This window comes from Oncorhynchus tshawytscha, linkage group LG04 (genome assembly GCF_018296145.1).
Source record: "Oncorhynchus tshawytscha isolate Ot180627B linkage group LG04, Otsh_v2.0, whole genome shotgun sequence".
Lineage (NCBI taxonomy): Eukaryota > Metazoa > Chordata > Actinopteri > Salmoniformes > Salmonidae > Oncorhynchus > Oncorhynchus tshawytscha.
The window spans coordinates 40,417,989-40,434,909 of NC_056432.1; the positions used below are offsets into that span (position 1 = coordinate 40,417,989).

The window sequence follows — 16,921 nt, forward strand, 5'->3', positions numbered from 1 at the left end:
TGATGTTGAAATCATTTATTCACTTGGCAGTCATCCTAACCCAGTGTAATGCAATGACATTGTTCTACAATAAATATAATATTGAAATAAAAGTGCACATTTCACATTGAGAGTGCAATGACAATGTAATTACCAGTGCCATGGCTGGAAAAAAAGTGACTTGGGTGGTTATTGTGCCGTAGAGACACTATACAGACTTGTGGGAACGTGTATATGTTTTGAGAAGGAGGTGTGTGAAGGGGGCTCACAGGTTGCATCTAGTCTTAATTATCCTCTCCTAGGGCTATGATTACACAGGCAGCCACATTCTGATCGTTCTTTTCACAAATCTGACTTTTGACCAATCAGATCAGCTCTGAAAAATAGCTAATATGAAAAGATCTGATGTGATTGGTCAAAAGACCAATTAGAAGGGAAGATTCCGAATTGGGCTGCCTGTGTAAACGTAGCCCTAGTCTCTCCCCTTCATCTGGACTGGTGTGTGAACAGGTTAGGTGTATAGGAGAGAAGGAAAGGACATGAGGAGAGTAAGCCACTTTATACTGTTAATGCATCCAGAGTTCAAAAGAAGAAGGTTTCACTCAATTGTACTGAAATTCTGTCCTAAGAACTCAAGAGAGTAGTTAGAATTTGATTCTCTTGGAGTGCCTTTGATGGAGAAAGTGGCAAAGATGACTGGGCGGAGCTGTCCATTTGGTGGCCTGCCATTGGTGTACACACTAATCGAAAGGTCAAAGGGCATGGTGTGTCAGCATGCTGGTGCCATCTCCATGGAAACACTGTTGTCAGCCATCCTTTGCCTCAGGTGGTTGGCAAAGTCCACCTGCGTCTGAGAGAGTACTTTGTTTATGATGGTCTTTGGGATCCAACCCTGTGAGAGAACGAGACAGGAAGAGAGAACATGATAAGAAACAACAATTAAGTGTCCTCAATGCAACCATCATCAACCACAACCTTAGGCAGTGATCAGTAGCATCTGATTATAACAACACAGGTGTGTCACATTTAACAGAAATCCCTCATTATGATTAAAGGTCAAACAATATATATGTGTCCATTAGGATCTTCTGATCTTCTTGACCCTAACCAGTCAGGCTTCAAGATGGGTCCCTCAACCCAGACTGCTCTCCTCTGTGTCACGGAGGCTCTCCACACTGCCAAAGCTTTCTCTCTCTCCTCTGTTCTCACCCTCCTAGATTATCAGTTGCCTTCAACACCGTGAACCATCAGATCCTTCCTCTCCACCCTCTCAGGGCTGGTCGTCTCTGCGAGTTCTAATATTGCATCCTACCTGACAGGCCTCTCCTACCAGGTGACGTGGAGAGGATCTGTGTCTGTGTCACTACTGGTGTCCCCCAGGGCTCGGTTCTAGGACCTCTTCTCTCTATACGCCAAGTCACTAGGCTACGTCATATCCTCACATGGACTCTACTGTCATTGCTATGCGGATGACACTTATCTACTTTTCTCCTTCCCCCCCTTCTGAAACCCAGGTGGCGACACACATCACTGCATGTCTGGCAGATATCTCAACTTCACCAATATCTCAACGTCGGCCCACCACCTCAAGCTCAACCTCGACAAGACGGAACTGCTCTTCCTCCCAGGGAAGGCCTGCCCGCTCAAAGACCTCTCTATCACAGTTGACCACTCCACAGTGTTGCCCTCTCAGAGTGAAAGAACTTTAGTGTGACCCTGGACAATACCCTGTCCAATACCCTACATCCGTAGAGTACGACCCTACCTCACACAGGAAGTTGCGGAGGTCATAACCCAGGCACGTGTCCTCTCCCCTCTTGACTACTGCAACTCGCTGTTGCCTGGGCTCCCCGCTTGTGCCATCAAACCCCTGCAACTTATCCAGAACACTGCAGCCTGCCTGGTTTTCAACCATCCCAAGTTCTCCCATGTCACCATGCCTCTCCTCACACTCCACTAGCTTCCAGTCGAAGCTTGCATCCACTACCAGACCATAGTGCTTACCTACAGAACTGCAAGAGGAACTACCCTTCCCTACCTTCAGGATATGCTTAAACCCTACACCACAACCCGAGGACTCCGTTCTGCCACCTCAGGCTTCTTGGCCGTCCCACCCCTACGGCTGCTCCCGCTCCCCCCCACCCCTCCCAGCACTTGCACTCTACTCTACATTATTGATTAAAAATGTACTTTCTATGGCTGGGATATGTGGTTGTCTCACCTAGCTATCTTAAGATGAATGCACTAACTGTAAGTCACTCTGGATAAGAGCATCTGCTAAATTACTAAAATGTCAAATGTCAAATTATGAAAATGCTTTTTGCAGAGGGTGTCAAACCAGATAGCTACAGTTGTATCTGTCTGACCCTAGTGATAAGATGCAGGTTAATGGCCTCCATACCTTTAAATCTATGCTTAACAACCAGGTGAACTTGGTCTTGTTGGGGTCATCGGCACTGGGCCGCATCACTATACATGTTGGTCCGTTCTCTGCCCTGAAAGTCAACAATAGTGTGTAGAACACTTATGTTAGCATATGTTGGAGTCCAACACAATATTCAAATAATTGTTTTATATGGTGTATTGTTAGTGACTTATAGCCTCCATCCATCCATCTTTCCATCCATCCCTTGGGTCTAAATTAGCCTACCTAACAACTCCCCTCTGTTCGGGCATGGTGGGGTGCTGAGTGGACATGCCGGCAAGGAAGCACGTGGACCCCCGGCGCTTGGCACAGCGAACACTAACGAAGTCCCGCGGCCCCACCACGTTGCCAGGCGTGGGTCCCGACACCTCGTGGGTCACCATGGTCTCCTGACCTATCTTCTGGAGGATCTAAAGGGGGTAGGAGAGGAAGAAAATGGGAGGAAGGGAGAGAGAGAGAGAGAGAGAGAAAAGGAGAGGAGAGAGTCAAAAACCTCTGTATATTCCTCAATGCGAGAATGTACATTGGGACTCTTATGTTGAACAAAACAACCCAGAGTAGAAGACTTCTAGTCAATCCATGCAATCTGTGTACACATGAGCCAATTCCTCTTAATGTTTTGTATTGTTGTTGTGTTATATATGCGATTTAGCAGAACCTTTTTATCCAAAGCGACTTACAGTGCCTTGTTTATAAAGTTGATTGTCCCACCTTGACCTCTTTGACGTTAGGGTTCCAGTCTCCCATCTGCTCCATGTTGCCCACCAGCTCCACATAGAGGTTATCAGAGCACTGGTCCAACAGCACCTCCAGCTTAAACACCTTCCCCACGTCAGGTAACACCTTACTCAGCACCTTGTCTCCATTCGCCTGGGATCATGGGACCAGATAATTAAAACTCATAGAACTGCAAGGATAAACAACAACCTTAAACAACAACCTTTTATATTGCAATTCCAAAAAAGATAAACGTCTGTAATTACTACGTTGAATAGGTGAAGAAGGGAATTTCCATGTGCCAGCCCTCCTGTCTTTGGCACTATATCTCTATACTCACAGCAATGATCTCAGTGGTCCATCCATCCTGATCGCCGAGGATGCTGATAGACTTCTGCAGCGCCTCCTCTCCCTGCTTCACATATGACACCTCCGCCTCATTATAGCCCTGCTCCTCCTCGATCCGCGAGCCTGGAGCACAGCACAGACAGAAAACGACATTATAAATAGAGTTAGAGTAGACTTTCCTTTTTGGGTATTTGTGAATGAAAGAAAGAAAAACAAGTAAGAAGTGTATTCTGAGTGGAGGGTGTGGACTTACTGAGCAGTGAGCTCCTGCGGCGGACATGGCTGATCCAGCTGCTAGGGTTGGGGCCTGCTAGCATGTTCAACTCATGGTGAATGGCCACCATCGCATTCTTCCTCAAACCTGGGACAAGGGAAATGGGAGAAAAAAGTAGATAAGAACAGTGTTATAAAAAGCAGTAGAGGAATCTACAACACATGAAATTGTTAGTACAAAAGTCAGTACAAAAAATATATTATTGTTAAAACCAAATGACTAAATACATTGTTTTGTTAGCTAACGTTCCACAACTGAAAATTACAGTTTCAGACCATGCCATGGCCACAGGGCCACAAGGCTATGAAACACTAGAGAATCATTCACAAACTGTCTCTCACTAACCTGTCATGTTCCTCATATGTCTGTAGGAGATGCCAGCGCACAGTTTGAAAGTTGCAGGCAACATTTTGTATCAATTTAGTGTTTCGTTTCTGAGTGAAATAGATATTGCTAAAATATAAAAGATATAAAAGAGAGGACCCGTTTAGATTGTCGATTTTGTTCTTGGTGTCTCAAAGAGAGAAATAGAGAATCCTAGAACTGTAAAACAGAGAGGACCAGTCTGGTTGTGTTGTCGAGAGGATTTTAGATTCTGTTTGTGGGAGTTGCAGTATGTGTGTCTATATAAGCATGGAGCAAGGCCGTGATGCTGTCACCTCGGAGATAAACACACACATCATCCCGCCGTTCTAATGACCCTGTGGCCAAGGATACCTCTTGGACAAGCTGAGAATGTCTCCAGGCTCTAATAAACATTGTGTCAGATAACATCCAGTGCTCCAGCACACTGCACCCCACACACACACACACACACACACACACACACACACACACACACACACACACACACACACACACACACACACACACACACACACACACACACACACACACACACACACACACACACACACAAGTTGGTGGAGAAGGACCAGTAACAGTCACATCCGCTCACACTCCCAAGGTCCCTCACCGCCAAATCACCAGAATGTATGAAATAAACAGTTTCTACTGGATGTTTGCTGGACAGAATATTCTGGCAACAGTATGTGTTGAAACCACCTTTATGGTGAGTATGATCCCATCTCTAACAATATGATATGATCTTAACAGAGCATGGTGCTCTGACACTAAGAGATATTGGACATCTTTAGCTTGGCAGAAGTTGACTCTGTCCTCATACAGTGCATGGGCAATTCCACCGATTATGTGCCTTTTGAGAAGTGTAACTTGGTTGTATATAAAACTTTGTATATATACAGTACCAGTCAAGTTTGTACACACCTACTCATTCAAGGGGTATTCTTTATTTTTACTATTTTCCACATTGTAGAATAATAGTGAAGACTAATAACGATGACAGCTTTGCACACTCTTGGCATTCTCTCATGCATTTCAATTAACAGGTGTGCATTGTTAAAAGTTAATTTGTGGAATTTCCAAGCGCTACGATGACACTGGCTCTCATGAGGACCGCCACAGGAAAGGAAGACCCAGAGTTACCTCTGCTGCAGAGGATATGTTCATTAGAGTTACCAGCCTCAGAAATTGTAGCCCAAATAAATGCTTCACCGAGTTCAAGTAACGCAAACATCTCAACATCAACTGTTCAGAGGAGACTGCGTGAATCAGGCCTTCATGGTCAAACTGCTGCAAAGAAACCACTACTAAAGGACATCAATAAAAATAAGAGACTTGCTTGGGCCAAGAAACATGAGAAATGTACATTACACCAGAGGAAATCTGTCCTTTTGTCACAATCGTCGTATTGAGTAGACCAAAGCGCAGCGTGGTGTGAATGTATGATTTTAATGAAAGACGGAAAAAATAGGAAGTATACATACTAACGTGACTGCTATCAAACCACTGTGCTAACGTGCAACATAACATAGACAATAACCCATCAACCACAATACAAAACAGGCTACCTAAATATGGTTCCCAATTAGAGACAACGACAAACACCTGCCACTGATTGAGAAACATATCAGGCCAAAACACATAGAAATAGACAAACTAGACATACAACATAGAATGCCCACTCATATCACACCCTGACCAAACAAAACATAGAAACAAACAACGCAAATCATGGTCAGAGTGTGACACGTTTGGTCTGATGTGACCAAATTTGAAATTTTTGGTTCCAACCGCCGTGTCTTTGTGAGACGCAGGGTAGGTGAACTGATGATCTCCGCATGTGTGGTTCCCACCAGGAAGCATGGAGGAGAAGGTGTGAGGATGTGGGGGGTGCTTTGCTGGTGACATTGTCAGTTAATTATTTAGAATTCAAGGCACACGTAACCAGCATGGCTACCACAGCATTCTACAGTGATACGCCATCCCATCTGGTTTGGGCTTAGTGGGACTATCATTTGTTTTTCAACAGGACAATGACCCAACACACCACCAGGCTTTGTAAGGGCTATTTGACCAAGAAGGAGATGGATGGAGTGCTGCATCAGATGACCTGACCTCCACAATCACCCGACCTCAACCCAATTGAGATGATTTGGGATAAATTGGACTGCAGATGGAAGGAAACGCAGCCAACAAGTGCTCAGCATATGTGGGACCTCCTTCAAGACTAGTGGAAAAGCATTCCAGGTGAAGCTGGTTAAGAGAATGCCAAGATTGTGCAAACATGTCAAAGGGTGGCCACTTTGAAGAATCTAAAATCTAAAATAGATTATGAATTTGTTTAACACTTTTTTTTGTTTACTACATGATTCCATATACATGTTATTTCATAGGTTTGATGTCATCACTATTATTCTACAATGCAGAAAATAGTACAAATAAAGTAAAACCCTTGAATGAGTAGGTGTGTCCAAACTTTTGACTGGTACTGTACATTCATCAAAACGAAATGATACTGTCAAAATTGCAAATACATTAATCAAAAGAACATGACTGTCTGCAAAAATATTAACACAAACATACTTATCTATTGAGTCTAAGCTGACACTGTCTGTCTTTTAAAAAATCCCAGTAGATCAATTTATTTTATTTGCAGTCACCGAATCACTATCAAATTGTTCAGAATTTTTAGCTATTACTCTATTACTCTATGCATATTTTACTTTAAAAAATGTCATACACATCAAATCCAATATTGTTCCTTTTTTTAAAAGAAAACGGAAAATAAGCACATTATTTGCTAAATTAATTCACTGGTATCATCACAATCCAATTCCGTGTATTCAATACACAGGCTGGTCTGCTCATAGGTTCGTAGTTTTCCATCGGCAAGTAGAAACACAATCCCCAATAGAAATAAGCAAAGATGAACAGAGTGGAGGAACACAACTGATATGAATTTATAGGTCTCAATCCACACCAAAGCAAAGCTCTGTAATTGAAGGTCAAAATGTTGGAGATGATGACTTAAAAGTAACTCAAGTTAAGTAGATTAATTTCATTCTCTGGATTTCCGCAAATCCGCAATGTTGTAAGAAATCATAAAAATGTCATGTCTCGTTAACTTAGATCTGTACCTATATTGTACCTTACTACTGATTAAAAAAAAACATTTACAATGTGAAGTAGAATTGACTGATTGCCAGAAACAGTGAACACCTTTACAACCTTTCCTCTTCATGTGTTGATATTCTGTGAACGTAACACTTTACAATAAATGTTGTATTCATTGATGACAATTGTATTTCAAGTTTTGCAAAAGTGGGTCTAAGATATGCATTCCAGGAACAAAAGCAAGAAAATTCTGCAGATTGTATTTAAGTATTTGATCATTGTTGTTAGGAACATTTAAACCACAGTTCCAAAAATAAAATACACAATTGAGAAAAACTGTAATGAATAGAAATACTATAGTAAGTGCCTATTAACTACTAAATAAAGTAACAGGGTTGACCGTAACAGGGTTGACTACTTCATCTTTAATCATCCATAAACCCTGAAATGAGAGCTTGTTGTGTGCAACAGGGAGGGGCAATTGAATGTTAAATCATTTCTATGGGTAGCAGGGTTGACTTACTTGACCTGCTCAGTTTTCCACCAAAAAACACCCAAAAATTGCCAAAAAGAGTAGAACCATTTCACCTGCATTTACCATTTGATTTGACTATTAGAAGTTCAATATTTATTTTGAAGGGGGGGAAAAGGAATAGTTTCACCAGCGAGAGTTCAGTTCAGCGAGAGTTCAGTAATTAAAATGAGGGACAGGGTTTTTTCCCGCCTCAAAATGATTCACTAATTACATGAAATAAATAATCATCTACAGAAATGACTTTGTCAAAGCAACAAAATAACTAAGACTTTATAATGATGAATGTTGGGGTTGAGGGACATGTCAAAATTCGGAATTATGGCACCTAAGCACATGTCCCACGGGCAAACACATGTAAAGTGTAAAACTGACCTGAAAATGTGCCCTATAGCCTACCAGATATGCTGCAGTGTAGCGTATCTCACAATGCAAATGTACAAATAATTCCAGTATCATGGTACAAAACGGACCAGCCAAATGTCCATGTCTGTGGGGTTGTGTAACCCTCTGGAAGGCATCCATCCTTTTACTGTAGCTGTGACTGTGGGTTGCTAAACCACTGACTGTCGCTTGTGGTAACAAACTATTACTCAAGGAGTCTTACTTGCTTTTTTAGCCTTGCTTTCTGAGTCCAACCAAAACCCAAATTATCTTGTGAAAATATTGCTCCAATGACTTGCGTGTCAACCTAGGCAGAGAAAGTCAACATTGTTCAAGACCATTGCAACAGCATTCATATCACTAGAGCATAAGAGAACAAGCCATCTGAACTGAAAAGTCAATAAAAAGTGTCATGGAAAAAAAGAGAACAGATCATAAATCATGAGTGACCTTAACCTGAAACCCCTTGTCCCTCTGGCTGCATTGATTTATATCTTGGGCCTTAAGGCCTTATCATGGCTGAGTTCTGAAATAAAAAATGGAACACAGAACTCAAGGTTACTTTTGTAACCCGGTTCTGTGATAACATGAGTGAGACGTATCACATCATGGAAAATTGTCTTAGTGCATTTCATTACAGGAAGTAACCAATCACACAGCATCTGTCAGAGACAGACAGGTCGAGTGTCGAAAAAGATGGGGCCCTACCCATAAGGTGCCACTCGGGTGCCCACCGGTCATTCTCAAGCATGTCTCTCTTCCTTGCGCTCTGCTTCATGGAGGGACAAGTGGTGAGATATCTCACTCATATTATCAGAGAACCAGGGTTACGCAAGTAACCTTGAGGTCTCTTGCAAATACTTGTTTTGATGTATCACATATGGGATATGGCCAACTATCATATCGCAGACATGCTCTCCGAAGTCAAGGTAGTCTTCAATCCGTACCATCCCTCAGAGGCTCTGACACTGAGGACAGTATGCACCAACAAAGGTGCAGTGACATCATCGGTAAAAACCTCATAAAATGTATGAGGTCAACATGCCACATCACAAATCTCCTATGAAGAGATGCCTTTGAATAGTGCCCAAGAGGTAGCCAAACCTATGGTAGAACTAGCCCTCAGGCCCTCGAGGGCTTCAACCATTGCTATTATAGGTCAATATAATCCAATTAAAAGCTCAACAAGCGTACTGGACACAAACAGTAGAGATGCACTTCTTCAATTAGAAACTTGTCACTGGCCTTAGGCATGAAGGCAGGGTTAGATAATAACATACAGTGGGGCAAAAAAGTATTTAGTCAGCCACCAATTGTGCAAGTTCTCCCACTTAAAAAGATGAGAGAGGCCTGTAATTTTCATCATAGGCACACTTCAACTATGACAGACAAAATGAGAAAAAAAAATCCAGAAAATCACATTGTAGGATTTTTAATACATTTATTTGCAAATTATGGTGGAAAATAAGTATTTGGTCAATAACAAAAGTTTATCTCAATACTTTGTCAATCCTGACCCCTCCTGTCTCAGCCTCCAGTATTTATGCTGCAGTAGTTTATGTGTCGGGGGGCTGGGGTCAGTTTGCTATATCTGGAGTACTTCTCCTGTCCTATTCCGTGTCCTGTGTGAATCTAAGTGTGAGTTTCTTTCTCTCTCTCGGAGGACCTGAGCCCTAGGACCTGAGCTCCAGGACTACCTGACATGATGACTCCTTGCTGTCCCCAGTCCACCTGGCCATGTTGCTGTTCCAGTTTCAACTGACCTGAGCCCTAGGACCATGCCCCAGGACTACCTGACATGATGACTCCTTGCTGTCCCCAGTCCACCTGGCCATGCTGCTGCTCCAGTTTCAACTTCCACCTGACTGTGCTGCTGCTCCAGTTTCAACTGTTCTGCCTTATTATTATTCGACCATGCTGGTCATTTATGCACATTTGAACATCTTGGCCATGTTCTGTTATAATCTCCACCCGGCACAGCCAGAAGAGGACTGGCCACCCCACATAGCCTGGTTCCTCTCTAGGTTTCTTCCTAGGTTTTGGCCTTTCTAGGGAGTTTTTCCTAGCCACCGTGCTTCTACACCTGCATTGCTTGCTGTTTGGGGTTTTAGGCTGGGTTTCTGTACAGCACTTTGAGATATCAGCTGATGTACGAAGGGCTATATAAATAAATTTGATTTGATTTGATTTGTTATATACCCTTTGTTGGCAATGACAGAGGTCAAACGTTTTCTGTAAGTCTTCACAAGGTTTTCACACACTGTTGCTGGTATTTTGGCCCATTCCTCCATGCAGATCTCCTCTAGAGCAGTGATGTTTGGGGCTGTTGCTGGGCAACATGGACTTTCAACTCCCTCCAAAGATTTTCTATGGGGTTGAGATCTGGAGACTGGCTAGGCCACTCCAGGACCTTGAAATGCTTCTTACGAAGCCACTCCTTCGTTGCCCAGGCGGTGTGTTTGGGATCATTGTAATGCTGAAAGACCCAGCCACGTTTCATCTTCAATGCCCTTGCTGATGGAAGGATTACACGGATCAGTCGTCCTGGTCCCTTTGCAGAAAAACAGCCCCAAAGCATGATGTTTCCACCCCCATGCTTCACAGTAGGTATGGTGTTCTTTGGATGCAACTCAGCATTCTTTGTCCTCCAAACACGACGAGTTGAGTTTTAACCAAAAAGTTATATTTTGGTTTCATCTGACCATATGACATTCTCCCAATCTTCTTCTGGATCATCCAAATGCTCTCTAGCAAACTTCAGACGGGCCTGGACATGTACTGGCTTAAGCAGGGGGACACGTCTGGCACTGCAGGATTTGAGTCCCTGGCGGCGTAGTGTGTTACTGATGGTAGGCTTTGTTACTTTGGTCCCAGCTCTCTGCAGGTCATTCACTAGGTCCCCCCGTGTGGTTCTGGGATTTTTGCCCTCCGTTCTTGTGATCATTTTGACCCCACAGGGTGAGATCTTGCGTGGAGCCCCAGGTCGAAGGAAATTATCAGTGGTCTTGTATGTCTTCCATTTACTAATAATTGCTCCCACAGTTGATTTCTTCAAACCAAGCTGCTTAACTATTGCAGATTCAGTCTTCCCAGCTTGGTGCAGGTCTACAATTTTGTTTCTGGTGTCCTTTGACAGCTCTTTGGTCTTGGCCATAGTGGAGTTTGGAGTGTGACTGTTTGAGGTTGTGGACAGGTGTCTTTTATACTGATAACAAGTTCAACAGGTGCCATTAAATCAGGTGACGAGTGGAGGACAGAGGAGCCTCTTAAAGAAGAAGTTACAGGTCTGTGAGAGCCAGAAATCTTGCTTGTTTGTAGGTGACCAAATACTTATTTTCCACCATAATTTGCAAATAAATTCATTAAAAATCTTACAATGTGATTTTCTGGATTTTTTTTTTCTAATTTTGTCTGTCATAGTTGAAGTGTACCTATGATGAAAATTACAGGCCTCTCTCATCTTTTTAAGTGGGAGAACTTGAATTGGTGGCTGACTAAATACTTTTTTGCCCCACTGTATCTTGAGAACCCCGGGGCTAACTGTAGGCACGAATGGTGAACTGACAGTGCGTGCAGCTCACTCACTCGCTTTGCAGCGTAAGGGCAATTAGTAAAGGAGTTTGAAAAAAGTAGAGATATTTCATGCTGCTGTGAAAAAGCCTCAAGCATAATAGACAGGTCCCAAGATGAACCAAAGGCTTCGAAACGGGACGTAAGCGAAGCGCACCCTTCGTAAAGTGATATGACAAAGGGTGCTACCCTACTGTGTAGATGTCAAGGCCTATAATTATAGGCCAAAATAATGGCTAAGTAAACCTTTGCAGTAGAGAAAAAACTCCCCTGTGTCAAAAGGTCCTGGATGGAGCCTCAAACATGTCACTTGCACATTGAGCGTGCAGAAGGGTCTCTGGGCACTCTGGATAGTCTCAATGACTTTGAGTGGTAAGCCTGTTGCATTCAGAGTCATCCTCTCACTGGTCAGAACTAGAGGGCCGTGGTTACTGGGTGAGAGTGGGAAGTATCTTAGCTCGCTTGGGTCATACAGATCCCTGTGTAGTTACAAGGACTCGTTGTAAAGCCAGAGAGGGATCTCTCCTACTCAGAGTTTCCCTGGCCATAGAGGAAGGAGCGTTACCCACCCCAAAAATCTGAGGGGGCACAAAGTATGTGAGGATGGCTGGAGGGTGGTCCGGAGGGGGGTTGGGCCCCCACGTCCGGAAGTTGGAGAATTTCACATTTTTCAAATACATGAAACAGCTTTTTTCCGCAATCTAGAATCCTAATCATTATGCTTAATTGCATTGTTCTGCATATCTCTGGGTAAAATATTGAAAGGAATTGTTATTGCTAGCTATTCTAAAGTCTACCAACCTTGTCAGTAAGCATGCCAGCTAAGATAGTTAGACATGCTAGCTACTCTAACTTGATAGATAGCCTGAAATGGCTTCTTCGTGCCCCTGTGCCCTCTATGTGCACGATGCCTCTGCATAGAGGGGATATTAAGATGAGGGAGAGGCTCCTTCACTCTGACTAAAGTAGAGAGTAGAAAAGGCACAGAGGACAAAACATCACCCTTGCCAAGGATGTGGCAGTGTTTCCACCCCTAGAGGTTTGTTTTCACTACTTGGGAATGGAGTCTCCAAACCCTACTGGGTTGACACTTCTAACAGGTGGAATGCTCTAGAGGTTGAAATATGCTAGTGCACATGTGTCAATCAATCAAATCTTCTTACATCAGCTTTAATCTCATAGTGCTGTACAGAAACCCAGCCTAAAACCCCAAACAGCAAGCAATGCAGGTGTAGAAGCACACACAATGGCACTGCAGAGGGGCAGAGAGTGCATCCCAGTAACTGTGGAACCTAGTAACATTTTTGAGCAGAGCGCCTTCTTTAACAAGACAAGCTTGAACCTTTCGGACTGTGTCTCACCATTGTGGTAACAAAGAAAAAACTCTTTCTACTCTCTTTTTCTACACCTGGCATTATAGTAAGAGTCAAGAATAGAAAGAGGATGGAGCCATAAGATGGATTTCAAAATCATCTCGGGTAAGAGACAAGGTCATAGTGGCGGGCACTCAGGCCCACGCTTGGCCGTTCCACATCCTCAGTGGCCTTTTTCATAGGGTTCCTGGGAGGTTGGGGCCTTGTGGGCTGAAGGGTTTTCGTAGAGGGCGGCTGCAGCAAATGACTGTTTGCTTCCGGTCTAAGACCTTGTTGAACGCGGAATGAGGGAGAGCTTCGTTTGTCATTTTGAAAAGTTTGTTGTTTTGAAAGTGTATTGCAAAGTTTTTTGTTTGGATCCCGCGATGCACTTGGCATCAATTGCTGGGACTGCTAGTCTCTGTCCAGTGATCCTGCCGAGGCCAGGTCTGAGGAGCTATTTGGTGTAACAGCTAGCCTAGCTGCTAGCTAGCTGCCTATCAAGCTAGCAGGGTTTCTTGAGGGCTTGAGCGCAGCCCGTGACGCGGTTAGCCATTATAGCTGGGACCATGGATTGGTGGAAGATTGAGGTGGAGCATGCCCACAGGACTGGAAAACCCACCACTGGCCCAGGTGACAGGCCCAGGCCGATAGTGGTCAAGTTCCTGAGGTTCAAGGACAAGGTCGCTGTTCTGGAAAGAGCCAAGAACTTGAGAGGAACGTAAATCTTCCTAAACGAGGGCTATCCTGAAGCTGTGCGCCAGAAGAGGAAAGAACTTATCCCAGCTATGAAAGCTGCCAGAGCGAGTGGGGACATTGCTTACATCTGCTATGACAGGCTCATTGTCCACCCTCCCTCCCAGAAGCCTGGAAAGGATGAGAGAGCTAAGACTATGGGTTCGCAGCTTCAAGCCCGCAGCACACACACACACACCAATTGATTATTAAAGGACTGCTGAATGTATATGTTTTTGTCTCTTGCTTTGTTTGCTCTTTTCCATATTATGTCTATCTCTGACAAGCTACCCAGGAAAGTGCTGAAAATAGCTCATATTAATAAATGTATCCTTAGAAATAAGGTTCATGTAATCAATAACTTGCTAACATCAGATAACATTCATATAATAGCCATTTCTGAGAATCACTGAGATCATTCATTTGATGATACAGCAGTACCAATACAAGGATACAACATCTAGACAGAAACACTTATGGGGGAGGTGTTGCTGTATATATTTAGAGCCATACCCCTGTAATGCCGGCTAGCAGAAGAAGCCCAACAGCCACTCCTGGGCTATAATACCCTTTTTGCCAACTGGCCCGGACCCACTTCTACTGCCGGTACGGGGCACGGAACCCCGCCGATCCTTCACGACTGGACTACCGAAAAAATCTGCTGAAGGGGGTACTCAAACGGGCTCCGCGGCACTGCTTGCCGTGGCCCGCTAACGTTAGCTGTCTAGAGCACACCGGACTGTTAGCTTAAGAGGCCCAAAGGACAAATTCTTCGGCCACTATAACTATTTTGCCAATTAGCTTGGTTTACCACACGGAGCCCTGCTGATCCTTCTGCCGACATATTCAGCACGAGGGGGCCACAATAGACTTTCTTTCGTCGCAACGTCCTTCTAAGGCCTTTCTGCTAGCTGCTAGCCCCGGCCATCTAGCTTCCTGAAGCCACTCACTGGACTCCCTTGATCACTCGGCTATGCATGCCTCTCCCTAACATCAATATGCCTTGTCCATTGCTGTTTTGGTAAGTATTTATTGCCTTATTTCAGTAGAGCCTCTAGCCCTGCTCAATACGCCTTAGTGAACACTTTAATTCCAACTCCAACACATTCGGTGACATCATCTGGTTTAAATGATATTCCTAGAGACAATATCTCTTTCATCGTCACTCTTGTCTGTACATCATGCCTTGAATCTATTCTATCGCACCCAGAAATCTGTTCCTTTAACTCTCTGTTCTGAACGTACTAGGCGACCAGTTATTTTAGCCTTTAGCCGTACCCTTATCCTACTCCTTCTCTGTTCCTCTGGTGATGTGGAGGTTAACCCAGGCCCTGCAGTGCCTAGCTCCACTCCTATTCCCGAGGCGCTCTCATTTGTTGACTTCTGTAACCGTAAAAGCCTTGGTTTCATGCATGTTAACATTAGAAGCCTCCTCCCTAAGTTTGTTTGTTTTATTCACTTCCCTAGCACACTCTGCCAACCCGGAAGTCCTAGCTGTGTCTGAATCCTGGCTCAGGAAGACAACCAAAAACCCTGAAATGTCCATCCCTAACTATAACATTTTCCGACAAGATAGAACTGCCAAAGGGGGCGGGGTTGCAATCTACTGCAGAGATAGCCTGCAGAGTTCTGTCTTACTATCCAGGTCTGTACCCAAACAATTTGAGCTTCTAATAAAAAAAAACACCTTTCCAGAAACAAGTCTCTCACCGTTGCCGCTTGCTATAGGCCACCCTCTGCCCCCAGCTGTGCCCTGGACGCCATATGCGACACCATATGCCCTCCAAATATACCTCTGCTGTTTTCAACCAAGATCTCAGCGATCACTGCCTCATTGCCTGCATCCGTAATGGGTCCGTGGTCAAACCACCACCCCTCATCACTGTCAAACGCTCCCCAAATCACTTCAGCGAGCAGGCCTTCTAATCGACCTGGCCCGGGTATCCTGGAAGGATATTGACCTCATCCCTTTAGTAAAGGATGCCTGGTCATTCTTTAAAATTGCCTTCCTCACCATCTTAAATAAGCATGCCCCTTTCAAAAAATGTAGAACCAGGAACCGATATAGCCCTTGGTTCTCTCCAGACCTGACTGCCCTTGACCAACACAAAAGCATCCTGTGGCGTTCTGCAGTAGCATCGAACAGCCCCCGTGATATGAAACTTTTCAGGGATGTTTGGAACCAATATACACAGGCAGTTAGGAAAGCTAAGGCAAGCTTTTTCAAGCAGAAATTTGTATCCTATAGCACAAACTCAAAAAAAGTTCTGGGACACTGTAAAGTCTATGGAGAATAAGAGCACCTCCTCCCAGCTCCCCACTGCACTGAGGCTAGGAAACACTGTCACCACCGATGAATCCACCATAATTTAAAATTTCAATAAGCATTTCTCTACGGCTGGCCATGCTTTCCACCTGGCTACCCCTACCCCGGTCAACAGCCCTGCACTCCCCACAGCAACTCGCCCAAGCCTCCCCGATTTCTCCTTCACCCAAATCCAGATAGCTGATGTTCTGAAAGAGCTGCAAAATCTGGACCCCTACAAATCAGCCGGGCTAGACAATCTGGACCCTCTCTTTCTAAAATTATCTGCCAAAATTGTGGCAACCCCTATCACTAGCCTGTTCAACCTCTCTTTCTGAGATTCCCAAAGATTGGAAAGCTGCAGCGGTCATCCCCCTCTTCAAAGGGGGAGACATTCTAGACCCAAACTGCTACAGACCTATCTCTATCCTACCCTGCCTTTCTAAGGTCCTCCCTCGAAAGCCAAGTAAACAAACAGATCACCGACCATTTCGAATCTCACCGTACCTTCTCCACTATGTAATCTGGTTTCAGAGCTGGTCATGGTCGCACCTCAGCCACGCTCAAGGTCCTAAATGATATCATAACCGTGATCAATAAGAGACATTACTGTGCAGCCGTATTCATCGACCTGGCCAAGGCTTTCGACTTTATCAATCACCACATTCTTATTGGCAGACTCAACCAACTTTACCAACTACTTCTCTGATAGAGTTTATTGTGTCAAATCGGAGGGCCTGTTGTCCGGACCTCTGGCAGTCTCTATGGGGGTGCCACAGGGTTCAATTCTCGGGCCGACTCTCTTCTCTGTATACATCAATGA

General features: G+C 44.3%; 1 protein-coding gene across 1 annotated transcript; it reads right to left on the minus strand.

The window, feature by feature from the left end:
* On the minus strand, nt 1-4,355 carry star (steroidogenic acute regulatory protein). Its single transcript, XM_024418107.1, has 7 exons — nt 4,089-4,355; nt 3,723-3,830; nt 3,462-3,592; nt 3,116-3,274; nt 2,630-2,814; nt 2,381-2,474; nt 1-871 (listed from the first exon to the last, which is right to left on the minus strand). The coding sequence occupies exons 1-7, from the start codon at nt 4,150-4,152 to the stop codon at nt 749-751; spliced, it is 864 nt and encodes a 287-aa protein (XP_024273875.1). The 5' UTR covers nt 4,153-4,355; the 3' UTR covers nt 1-748.
* Between the last annotated feature and the right edge of the window lie 12,566 nt (nt 4,356-16,921).

What these genes read in the sequence shown, in the direction of transcription:
- star (XM_024418107.1), bottom strand. Translation starts at nt 4,152, where the DNA reads ATGTTGCCTGCAACTTTCAAACTGTGCGCTGGCATCTCCTACAGACAT. An exon ending in CCGCAGGAGCTCACTGCTCA is followed by an intron (nt 3,593 to 3,722) that starts GTAAGTCCACAC and finishes GCTGTGCTCCAG; the next exon opens with GCTCGCGGATCGAGGAGGAG. An exon ending in GAACAGAGGGGAGTTGTTAG is followed by an intron (nt 2,475 to 2,629) that starts GTAGGCTAATTT and finishes GTTGACTTTCAG; the next exon opens with GGCAGAGAACGGACCAACAT.